Below are 12,013 nucleotides of genomic sequence, written 5' to 3' on the forward strand. Positions count from 1 at the left end.
TGTAATCCTAACACTTTGGGAGGCCAGGGCAGGAAGACTGCATAAGCCTAGGAGTTTGAGACCTGCCTCGGCAACACAGCAAGACCCTGTATCTACAAAAAATAAAAAAAGTAAAAGGAGGGCTTAAATACTTGAGAAATAAGCATCAAGGTCTGCCATGATTAAGCTACTTTCTGACAAAGCACCAACATATTACAATGGAACAACACAGTTTTCATTGCTTAAGTTCAATGAAAATTCCAAGTATTGTTTTTACTCTTGGACACAAAATTGTTTACACTCTATCAGGGTGGTTACCCTCAAGAAAGACATGCGCACGGAAAGGAGAACTTTACCCAACCTCAATGTGGCTTTAGCAGCAATGTGTATAAAACTCAGCCCCTGCTAGGGTGACCACAGGAAAGCACATTGAAAAGATGACAACACCCAAGACTCTTAATTTAACAAGTGTGAGGCTCAGACTTTGTTTTCTTCAAAACACAGCATTAAACAGCTTCCAATGCAGTAACATGCTGATGGCTAAGACATACCTAAGGTATGCAGAACCCTTAGGACAGTAACACATCAAAGAGTTCTTTTGAAACATGGATATTCAAATGATGGTTTTATAATTCAAATAGAAAAGCAACAACAAAACCTTGATAAATCAAGAAACAAAAGAAACAGAAATTGACTGCTGAACCAAACATGTCCTCCTTATAGTAGAGTGAATCACTGGAAAACGCAGGCGTGAAACAGATAAGCTCCATGTGAAAATAACTGCATAGTCAAGTTGAAAGAAGAATCATAGCACATTTGCTTTGTTTTTTAAATACACAAGCTTCAAAAAACTGTTTTATCAGTTTTGTTTTTTGTCACTCATCTCTTCAAAATAATTCTCACTTTTCATTCCAGAAAGTGTAAGAAACAGTTTGTAAGAACTCATGCAAACGTGTTTCTCTAAGGCCATGAACTGGTTTGCTAAGCTGCATTATTTTATTCAAGTGAAAATCCCTTCTAGAATAAGGGGTGTGGAAAGGAAACCATCACTGTCAACCCTTGGGCATGGCTACCCCTTGGAAAGCCAGAGGACAGAAGGCTCATTAGAGCATCCATAAAATGTTCTCTATTTACATTTAAAAAAATCTAAACCATGTAAGTTTTCCTGGCAGATTTTTTGTATGTTATAAAACAAAACAGCAGAAGCTTAGAATAAGATAAGAACCCTTTCTCTGGAAAGGTCAAGCAGACACTCCTTGACACCAAGTCCTTTATACAATGGCGTACTGTTCATATAAAAGATCTCGTATTCTATAAAAGTCTTGACAAAGGCAGCCTTCTAATCCGATGCGTCCAGTTTCCGTCTAGAAACCAAATTAAAAAAAATTCTTTAGTACATTTTCTATTCATTATATGCAGATATAATAGCCAAAATATATGAAATAGATTGCTTTACCACTGGTTAGGAAATGGGTTGCTCTGGCTCACAGAATATGGATCTAAAATTAAAGTCATTAATTTTATACAGACACATGAATGTCAACTAAGGCAAACTTACAATAAAATTACGTATCATTTCTTTGAGAGGCCACCATTATTAATATAAATTACTGATCTTCAGTTTTGTGAAATTACCAATCAAGAATTACAGAATTTCAAAATGACAACACATCAGAAGTATGTGTTCAAGTCAGTCCTTGTTAAAAACACACTTACTCTGCGCACGGCAACTTGATTGTTGCAAACAAGAACACCTCCCACAAATTCAGCCTGAATCCCTTCTCGCAAAAGAACTTGCTTGAAGTCTGATAACCTCGGTTCATTCATAAAAACTGACTGATGTCCAGGAACCTTGGAGAAGGTTGAAGGTGAAAGAATAACTTTAAGTAAAGCACCAGACACGCAGTTGTGCTGACTAATGCAATACACCATAGGACATCTGGGACAGATCATTTTAAGACTCTAAGTCACCTCCGAAGAGTCACCCTGAGTTTACCCATTATTAAACATTACAAAGTCCTTCATGTCTTCTGTATGCCTCACAAGCCACATTCACAGTCATGTCTCAGAACAGAGATGTGTTAGCTCCTTACTTACTCACCTGCCTAAGGGGTTAGCCACAGTGCCAGCAGGCAGAAGTGAACCAAAAATCCACCCTCCAGGTCCCGGGCCTTTCCTTATTCAGAAGTCAGGTCCTTCCACGGTCCTCCTTGCTCAGGGCAAAGGCAACGGGCACCTGGGTTTCCCCCCAGTAGGGACCGTGGTTCTTGCCCCACCTGCTGCTGTGAAGTCACCTAAAGAGCATCAGCACAAAGGGACATGTAGATTCTCTCGCTTCCTCCTCCTGACTTCGAGAGCAGTATGAGAAGGGCGTCTAGCACATGGGCTGTCTCAGGTTTAACTTCACACAGAGCTGAAGACAGCCCATGACACACGAGCGGGACTCCCATAGCTGTGAGATTTCTCTGATTACTTGGAATCTTTGCTAATTAACTAGATGCCTCTAGAGAACATGTAAATACCAGACTAGAATTACATCTATATTAAATAAAAGATTTCTACCTGTCAAAACCAAAACAGAGCTGATGTGAACTGACATGTAACAATGGAGGGCGAGAGGACCAATAAGCCTCCTGGTTGGAAGCTCACCCGCTCTTCCCACCATCAACCCAACATACAAAAGCCACGCTGGACACACCAACCATGAGGCCAGGGTGAGCCTCAGAAAAGACTCCCATTGGCTTCCTCCAACTGCTGCCGCTCCCAAGCTGCACAGAACACACACACACACACACACACACACACACACACACACACACACACACACACACACACACACACACACAGAGCTTGAACTCAGCCTTCCCATGACACACATCTTAAATGGTTAGAAGCATAATGGATTCCACAGGCCCACGCAGTTCTGCAAAAACAAAGCATGACTCTGGCCAGCCGACAGGTTCAGGAAGCTGGGAAGGCCATGGCCCTCACCTCGTGTGGTGGCAGGGGTTCCAGGGTGGGGATGACCTCACTCTCCTCGCATGCTTCTTTCTCATCATCCCCAAACAGGCTCTTCATGGCCTTCTGCTGTGCGATGGCACTGGCGTCAGAAGGGGCATCCACCTGCATCTCAGAGTCCTCTCCATCGTCCTTCAACTCTCCCTCTTCTAAGATGACCCCCGTGTCCACCTTGGAGACCCGCATGTCAAGGACACCATCAATCCATGCCAGTTCGGCATCCTTTGCTTTGCAGAATTGAAGGGAGCTGACAAGTGAGTCTTTCAGTCTCACCTGGATGCCAAGGGAGGAGGGGAGACAAGCACAGATTAACATGTGCACAAGACCCATGGTCACTAACTGTGGTGATAGACTCAGGTGAGAAGACCCTCCACTTGTCTGAGGCCGTCAAGGCCCTATGATGTCCTCAGCACCTGTGCAATCACTCAGTCCATATACCTCTGAAGCAGAGAGACCTAGCTCTGACCACACACTGGAATCACATGGCCATTTGAAGCAGTCCCTGCCAGGGCCTTGGCTCTAGCATCTGGTGCAATTAAGACTACCTGCGGGCAACCCCCTTGGGTCCCCTCCAACTGTGGGAGCTTTTCTGTCTTCTCAATAAATCCTGCTTTTAAAAAAAAAAAGACCACCTGCAAGACTCCAGGTGATGCCCATAGGCAGTTGAAGCCGAGGAGTACTGACAAGCCCACCTTCGCACACTGCTGCTATGCTGTGACTGTCCTGGACAGTCCACAGTTTCACACCTCCATGTGCTTGGGATGCTGCTTTCTCTTGCTCTGCTCAGGATAAGTTCCCATTCACCTCCTCCAGACACAGATGTCACTCCTTGCACTGCGCAAGACCTACATACTGCAGCTGCCACTCCCTCCCCCCAACCCTTATCAGGAACAGAAGCTTGGAATCTGGGAATTCTCTAAAACTAAGACTTAGAATCCCTAGACACTCGTCATTCCCCTCGCCTCTGCCTGGAGCTCCCTGCCCCGCTGTCCTCTGTCTGTCCTGACAACTACCTGAACATCTGTCGGGATTCAGCCTGCTCATCAACTCCCCCAAAAAGACTTTTCTAATCCCTAATTGCTCAATACTCTCAGAGGTACGCCAGTGTGATCCATGCTGTCTCCTTTGTCTTTGTCCTAACTTGAGCTAGAGTGCATGCTGCTCCACAGGCTGACCGCTGGAAGTTTACCTGGTATATGTGTGTCTCGCTTGTGGCATCCACTGTTTCGTGCAGCTTTGGCACATACACCTTGATATCCTTCCCACCGAATGCACGGCAGCACTCTGCCAAATCTTGACTGGCCTCTGGTGGGCCATGGACAATGATCAGCTGCCGTGGTTTCATCTGATTAATGATTTTTTTAATGGAATCTCCATCAGAGCGTCCTTCATAGTCTATGTAAGTAACCCTGGCTCTGTAATTAGACATGATTATTCAAGATGACTTTTTTTGACAAGTTATTCTAAAAAATGGCTTTTATTATCATGAAATAAATGGATACAATATATAAAACTAGACTTTGAGAAATACACGTTATATTGTTAATGTGTATTATTTAGATCTCATCTATACCTGAATATACTGAATATCATTACTGAACAAATAAACCACTTTGTTCTCTGATGACTTAAAAAAAATTTGAAATGATCATTGGCTGGTATTATTAACTGTACTAAGTAAAAAGGGGGGAAGGTTTCTTAAATACACAGTAGTATTTTCTGAACATTAGGATACTATAGACATTTAAGTCAAGGAGTATATTTTAAGAAACAAGCAGTTACTCAGAAAAATTAAACTGAGTTGCACCAGTCTCTTTCACCTCCCCCTAGACTTACCAAAAAGGAAAGAAACAATATTTCTTCATGTAAATATATAACTTAATGTTCATCCATCACTAATTCAATTACTTTGGCATTCAAATATCATTAATGAAAAGAAATGCCATACCACCATTTTTCATAAGTCTCTTAATGGAAAAAGAAATTAAATTATATAAGCACAAGCTTACTAGAAAATATTCAGAAATTTCACTTTTGAAACATTGCAAACTCCATAATTCAAAGGCCTGAGGTATTACATTCTCTTTTCAGAATGACATGGAAGCACTTACTTTATCTCAATGGATTCTGTTGCAGACACACACTTAGTGGGGACATCAGACAAGTCCTGGTCCATGGCTTCGTCACCATTGGTTAAACCGGATTCCAGTTTGCTTTTTTCTTCTTCAGTAGCTTGAAGCTCTGGCACTAAGAAATCTTCTGGTCTAAAGAAGAAGTCTCTAATTAGAAGTATTAAAAGCAAGCTAATATTATCTAATATGTATAACTATCAGGTGGCATAATTTTTAGACTCTTCACATATTTAAGATTTTTGGGGGGAGACAGGGCAGTCACTTTATTAAATCATTTATTTCTGAAATGAGTATTTTTATCTGTCATTGTAGGTTTTCACTTATTTGTGTTCTTTTTTTTCTCTTTATTTTAAAGATGTAGGGTCCAACTCAGGACATATTTAAGATTTTAACATACATTTGTTCCAAAGCCAACACAACTCATAATATCAATTAACAGATGACTGTATATATTATGCTTTTCATAACCATTAAAGGGTATTCTTTGAACCACACTGTATGGAATAGTGAAAGGCCCCTAGATAGGTCATTATAAGATCTTAGTGGCAGGGTGGGCATGGTAACTCACACCAGTAATCCCAATGCTTTGGGAGGCCAAGACAGGGGGATCGCTTGAGGTCAGGAGTATGACACCCTCTTGGGCAATATAGCAAAGTCCTGTTTCTACAAGATATAATAAAATTAGTCAGGCATGGCGGTGTATGCCAGTAGTCCCAGCTACTCAGGAGGCTGAAGGTGGGAAGATCACTTGAGCCCAGTAGGTCAAGGCTGTAGTGAGCTATGATCACACCACTGCACTCCAGCCTGGGTGACAGAGTAAGATTCTGTCACTAAAAAATAAAAGGTAAAAAAATAAAAAAGAAGATGATCTTAGTAGCTATCAGGAGATAAGATTTAGCTATATTGCCCAGGCTGGTCTCGAACTCTGCTCTCAAGCAATCCTAGAGACATTTAAGTCTTAAACTCTAGAAGCACTGGGATGACAAGCACCAGCCACCATGCTCAGCTTTTTAAAAAAAGTCAGTGTCTTGCTATGTCACTTGTTGCTTAAATTCCTGGGCCCAAGCAATCTTCCTGCCTCAGCCTCCAGAGTAGCTGGGATTATAGGCATGAGTCACTGTACCAGGTCCTGTATTTTTTTTTTTTTTGGTAACTCTTTTTTCTCAATTTTTGTGGTTTCCTTTACCAAATCCCAATACTTATTCACCTCAGAACTCCTCTGATGTCCCTAAGACCCCCAGTTACTTCCTCTGTGTCCAAAGAAAATAGATGATGCTTCATCTGCACATTATCAAGACTGAGATACAAAATCCTGAGCACTATCAGAAGCCTGGATCTTTATTTCAGTGTACATCTATCTTCCCATTTTTACTTCCCATATCAGAGAGCTCTATTCTAGTTTAAGTTTTTTAAAAACAACACTTCCCTGACAGCCCCTCCCTAACCACCTATGACGTCTGTGTCCCACTTGCTGTTCTCTGAAAGCCAGGCCTCTTTCCCCCAGACTCAAATCAGGGCCCAGCACATCCAACTGTGACCACAAGATGACAGTTACAGTGGCAACCATGTATAGCGCGCTTGTTATGAGCCGGGCTCTTGCTGAGTGCCTTACCATGACTTCATGCAATCCTTATCCCATCTTTAGCTGAGAACACTGACTCTAAAGACCACTGTCCATACATTCAACAGACAGGCAGCTCACTCACAGGGTCATTACCTGTCTGGAGAGCCAAGCAGACCATAAAATTTTCCTAATTAAACCCAGGAATGACCCGAGCCCACTCTATGCACAAGACAGCTTTATGGAAGTACAAAGAATGTACGAGAGAGGGACCCGACTCTCAGGAGGTAGGAAAGCTTCCAGTAGTTTATGAGGTCAGATTCAGCACTTGGAAACCCGAAAGAGGAAGGCGGAATGGGGCTGCAGAACAACACATGCAAAGGCATGACACAAAAATCAAGCTAGAGGAAACTGAAGGCTGAGATCCCAAAGAGAGGATGACAAAAAACTGAAATATACAGAAACCCCATCAGGAAAGACTCCATCCATCATGTGCAGTGGATGACATTCACAGGGAAGCAGGGAGAATCCTGAGGATAGAAGTGTTTCCAAAGGTACAACAAGCACAGCACATGGTTCAGCTGCTTTTCTAAGTGGGTGCAGATCTGTTAAGATTCTCCAGGATTCAAGTTGGGTGCATGGGTTCACACCTGTAATCCCAGCACTTTGGGAGGCCAAGGCAAGAGGACTGCCTGAACCCAGGGGTTGGAGATCAGTCTGGGCAACTTGGCAAGACCTCGCCAAGTAAATAAAAAAACTAGACGGGTGTAGCGCATGCCTGTAGCTTCAGCAACTTGAAAAGCTGAGGGGGAAGTATCACCTGAGCCTAGGAGGTCAAAGCTGTGATTGTGCCATGCACTCAAGCCTGAACAACAGAGTGAGACACTGACTCCAAAAAAAAAAAAAAAAAAACTCCCCACGGTTCTACACATGCTGTCTCACATTCCTCTTATCTCATTAGCTCATAAACACATGCACTAGTTGAGATGCAGCCCATTTCCCAAACATAACACAACCCAACTGCCAAAGTACCACCTCTTCTCTCATCTTACCAAGTAGTAGAAAAAGTCTTCCTCGTCTTGTTAAACCTTTCACACAATCAGGTAATAAAACAATCGATTTTCCCTTGATATTAACTGTCTAGATGCTCTTCGACATTTCACTTCAAATCACAAGTCTTCACAGCTTTCAAGCTGAGGTGCTCAGAAACTAACAAAGAAGTTTGTTTTGCTCACATACTTGATAATCTCTCCATATTCGTCCCATTTAATTCTTTCTTCTGGGGCAGGAAACATAGGATAAGACTTTTTTGCTTGTTTGAAGAAACTTCCTTTCCGACTGCCTTCGCCCTTCATCATCAGGTCATGCTTGGTCTTGTGAGCAGAGGGCTGGTCAATGTCTTCCTCAATGTCACTCTCATCACTAGAATCTATATCTGCCCTGGGGGATTTTGGAATAGATCAAGGTCATCAAGTCACCAAGAGATCTTAAATTAATATGTATGCAATTATTACTGAATCGGTATTCAATATTAATTCAAATAATAATACAGTCATATGCCGCAATGTTCTGGTCACTGATGGATCACATCTTAACAGTGATCCCATTGAGTATAATACTGTATTTTTCTGCTGGGCGCAATGACTCATCCCTGTAATACCAGCACTTTGGGAGACAAAGGCAAGAAGACTGCCTGAACTCAGGGTTTCGAGACCAGCCTGAGAAACATGGTGAGACCCTGTCTTTATAATAAATCAAAAAATTAGCCAGGTATGGTGGCACATGCCTGTGGTTCCAGCTACTTGGAGGGCTGAGGCAGAAGGATCACCTGAGCCCAGAAGGTCGAGGCTGCTGTGGCTGTGAGCATGCCATGGCACTCCAGAGTGAGCAACAGAGTGAGACTCCAACTCAAAAAAACAAACAAAAAAAACCCCTGTATTTTTACTATACCTGTTCTATGTTTCTATATGTTTAGACACAAAAATACTTACCTTCGGATTACAGTAACCCATAATGTTCAGTACAGTCACATGCTATACAGGCTTGTGGCCTGGGAGCAACAGGCTCTACCATAATACTAGGGTGCATAATAGGCTGGACCATGCAGGTCCATGGCATTCACACGAGGACAAATCACCAAACAACACGTTTCTCAGAACATATCCCTGTCGTTAAACGACACATAAGTGGAATAATACTCAATATTACTGGATCAATATTTCTAAAAATAGAACATGAACTGCCAATAAATAAATATATGATAATATTAGCACTGGAAGGATTTAGTATTCTAGCCATTTGAAAGATGTCTAACAAAAGTCATTAAGTGCTATGAAAACTTAAATATTTTCAGTGAAACTCTTAAGTCTTAGAAATACTTTCTTCTCTTTAAGTGGGAGAAAAGTCTTGATTATCTTTTTAAACCTTTCACACAGCTAAGCAATAAACTTCCATGCAAACAGCTTATATAGGCTTAGAATCTGCTGGAAATGACTCACTCTTTGGACTGCTCGAGTTTCTTAGCAGCTTCTTTCTTTAGCTTCTCTTTTTCCAAGTATTCCTCAAGTTCCTTCCCTTCAAGCTTCACACGTTTCCTCAACTGCAGAAAAACAACAGACAAAGGAAAGCATCACTATCAGGGGTTAAGAAGTAGGGTATGAGACATATTGTATCCCTGCACTGATCCACCACCTGTGCATTCTCCTCAAGTTTCCAGGATACCCAGGTATAGTTCTTATTTAGATCAGTACTAAAACTGAGCTGTCACACATCTAGGATGAGTTTAAGTCAAACTGGTTAAGAAAATACAGATATTTTCAATAATTTGTAGTAGGTGAGAACATATAACATAAAACCCAAAAGTCATAATGGAAAGGAATAGAGCAACATGAAAGAAAAAATAAAATTTCCCTTTGGCATTTTAAATCTCATAAAATAAAAAGAAACTGAAAAGAAAAAAATAACATAAGAGAAACTGAGAAAAATATTGTCAGCAGTATGACTGTCAGAAGCTACTTTTTCCTAAGAGCTATTCCAAATCAGTGAAAAAAGATGACCAACACATCAAAAACAATAAAGTACATATAAAGATGATTTACAAAGTAAAAAAGTCAAATGACTAATTTGACTAAAAGATGCCTAATTATACTAATGATTTTGAAAAGTGCAAAACATGAAACTATAGCACAACTGTCTTAAACTGTGGACTAGCCACAGTTTAACTTCATCCATGGTCTATGGGAAATCAGTGCAACCACCGTGTTGACCTCTAAAAACAAGTGTGTGCTTGTCATTTAATACAGTATTTCTACTTCTAGGAATTTATCCTACTGAAACACACAAAGGTGCACTGAACAAAAGGACACAGCAGTAATGTTTATAATATAAAAAACTGGACAAAACTTTAAAATCCATCAGTATGGAATGATTAAATCAGTAGTTCTCATATATTTATCTCAGGGCTGCCTTAGACACTTAAAAATTAGAGACCCCGAAAGAGCTTTTGTTTCTTATGGGTTACATTTATCAATGTATTGACTGTATCAGAAATTAAAATCAAGACATTAAAAAAATCTGTTCATTAAAAAATAATAAAACCATTACCTGTTAAAGCTAACATATTTTTACAAAAAAAAATTACATTTTCCAAAACCAAAAAAGATAATGGGAAAGATGACATTATTTTCTACTTCTGAAAATCTCCTTACTGTCTAACTCAAGAGTACAGACAGCTGGCTCTCCCACCGGCTTCTCAATCCCATCTCTTGCAGTATGCTGTTTGTTTAAAGTATAGCAAACCCAGCCTCACACAGAGGTACAGGCAGAAAGGGAAAATATTTAAACAGTCTTTTCACAGATACTCTCCTTTGACACCACATTAAAACTCAAAAAGCAGAGGTTTCTTAAAAGTTAGTTTTTGGTTTTTTTTTTTTTTTGAGTTGGAGTCTCACTCTGTCACCCAGACTGGAGTGCAGTGGCCGCTCCCGGCCACCGCAGCCTTGACCTGCTGGGCTCCGACAATCCTTCCACCTCAGCCTTCCAAGTAGCTGGAACTACAGGCGCGCGCTACCACGTCCAGCTAATTTTTTGATTTATTGTAGAGATGAGGTCTCGCCAAGTTGCCCTGGCAGGTCTCGAACTCGCGGGCTCAGACCATCCACTCACCTCAGCCTCCCAAAGCGCGGGATTACAGGCTGAGCCATTGAGCCCGGCTAAAAGTTAGTTTTAATGTAGAATCTGAAACCATACCAATAGACTTTTTGTACTATTATATTGAAATTTTTTAATGGGTCTTGCACATAATGGAACTTTTATTCATGCACTGTTTTGAAACATCAGACGTTGGTTATTTGAGAAATACTAGTCCACCAAGTCATAGATCTTACAAATGTTGACAGTATTTTAAAAATCACATTCAAGAGGGAGGGAGAAAAAAAAAATCACATTCAAGAATATCACCACAAATCTCATCAGAATATTTTCAGTCACTCTCCCAGAGTTGGGTATAAAATTTCCAAGATTCTAATATTCCTTTTTTGAGTTGGAGCCTCACCCTGTTGCCCAGGCTGGAGTGCAGTAGCATGCTCACAGCCACCACAGCCTCAACCTAATGGGCTCAGGCAATCCTTCTGCCTCAGCCTTCCAAGTAGCTGGAACTACAGGTACATGAAACTACACCCACTTATTTTTGGGATTTATTGTAGAGATGAGGTCTCGTCAAGTTGCCTAGGTTGGTCTCAAACTCCTAGGCTTAGGCAATTCTCTTGCCTTGGCCTCCCAAAGTGCTGGGATTATAGGCTTGAGCCACCATGCCCGGTTCAAAATTCTAATTTTCATTTAAAAGTTAGAATTTTACCAGATTTAAGCAACAAATGCTGTCAACTGTTACCAGATTTAAGCAACAAATGCTGTCAACTGTTTTCTTTAGAGTGACAGGCTCAATTTATTTTCAAGAAAGTGCCAAACACCCATGCCGAAAATGCTAAATAAGCATGTCATTACTTCATGTAAAAATGGTGTTCTAAGAAAAAAATGGCTAGTTTAACTCAAAACTCAAACAACTGTACAAGAGTTTTCTTAGAGACAGTCACGGTACATTACCACAAGTGTTTTTGTTTGTTTGTTTTTTGTTTTGAGTTGGAGTCTCACTCTGTCGCCCAGATGGGAGTACAGTGGCCGCTCCTGGCCACCACAGCCTCGACCTGCTGGGCTCTGGCAATCCTTCCGTCTCAGCCTTCCAAATAGCTGGAACTACAGGTACGCACTACCACACCCAGCTAATTTTTTATTTATTGTGGAGATGAGGTCTCACCAGATTGCCCAG

At 41.2% G+C, this 12,013-nt stretch overlaps 1 protein-coding gene across 1 annotated transcript in view; it reads right to left on the minus strand.

Annotated features, from left to right (window-relative positions):
* Positions 1 to 587: 587 nt before the first annotated feature.
* CPSF2 (cleavage and polyadenylation specific factor 2) overlaps positions 588 to 12,013 on the minus strand; it is a 29,048-nt gene continuing 17,622 nt past the window's right edge. Inside the window, exons 9-15 of the mRNA XM_008072949.1 lie at positions 9,189 to 9,289; positions 7,930 to 8,130; positions 5,109 to 5,261; positions 4,187 to 4,412; positions 2,971 to 3,270; positions 1,696 to 1,830; positions 588 to 1,343 (exon numbers count right to left, since the gene is read on the minus strand). Of these exons, the coding sequence (XP_008071140.1) occupies positions 1,251 to 1,343; positions 1,696 to 1,830; positions 2,971 to 3,270; positions 4,187 to 4,412; positions 5,109 to 5,261; positions 7,930 to 8,130; positions 9,189 to 9,289 (1,209 nt within the window). The 3' untranslated portion in view covers positions 588 to 1,250. The remainder of the gene's footprint in view (positions 1,344 to 1,695; positions 1,831 to 2,970; positions 3,271 to 4,186; positions 4,413 to 5,108; positions 5,262 to 7,929; positions 8,131 to 9,188; positions 9,290 to 12,013) is intronic.

The sequence above is a fragment of the Carlito syrichta genome, unplaced genomic scaffold (genome assembly GCF_000164805.1).
Source record: "Carlito syrichta isolate Samal-C Ts95f unplaced genomic scaffold, Tarsius_syrichta-2.0.1 Scaffold315561, whole genome shotgun sequence".
Taxonomy (NCBI): domain Eukaryota; kingdom Metazoa; phylum Chordata; class Mammalia; order Primates; family Tarsiidae; genus Carlito; species Carlito syrichta.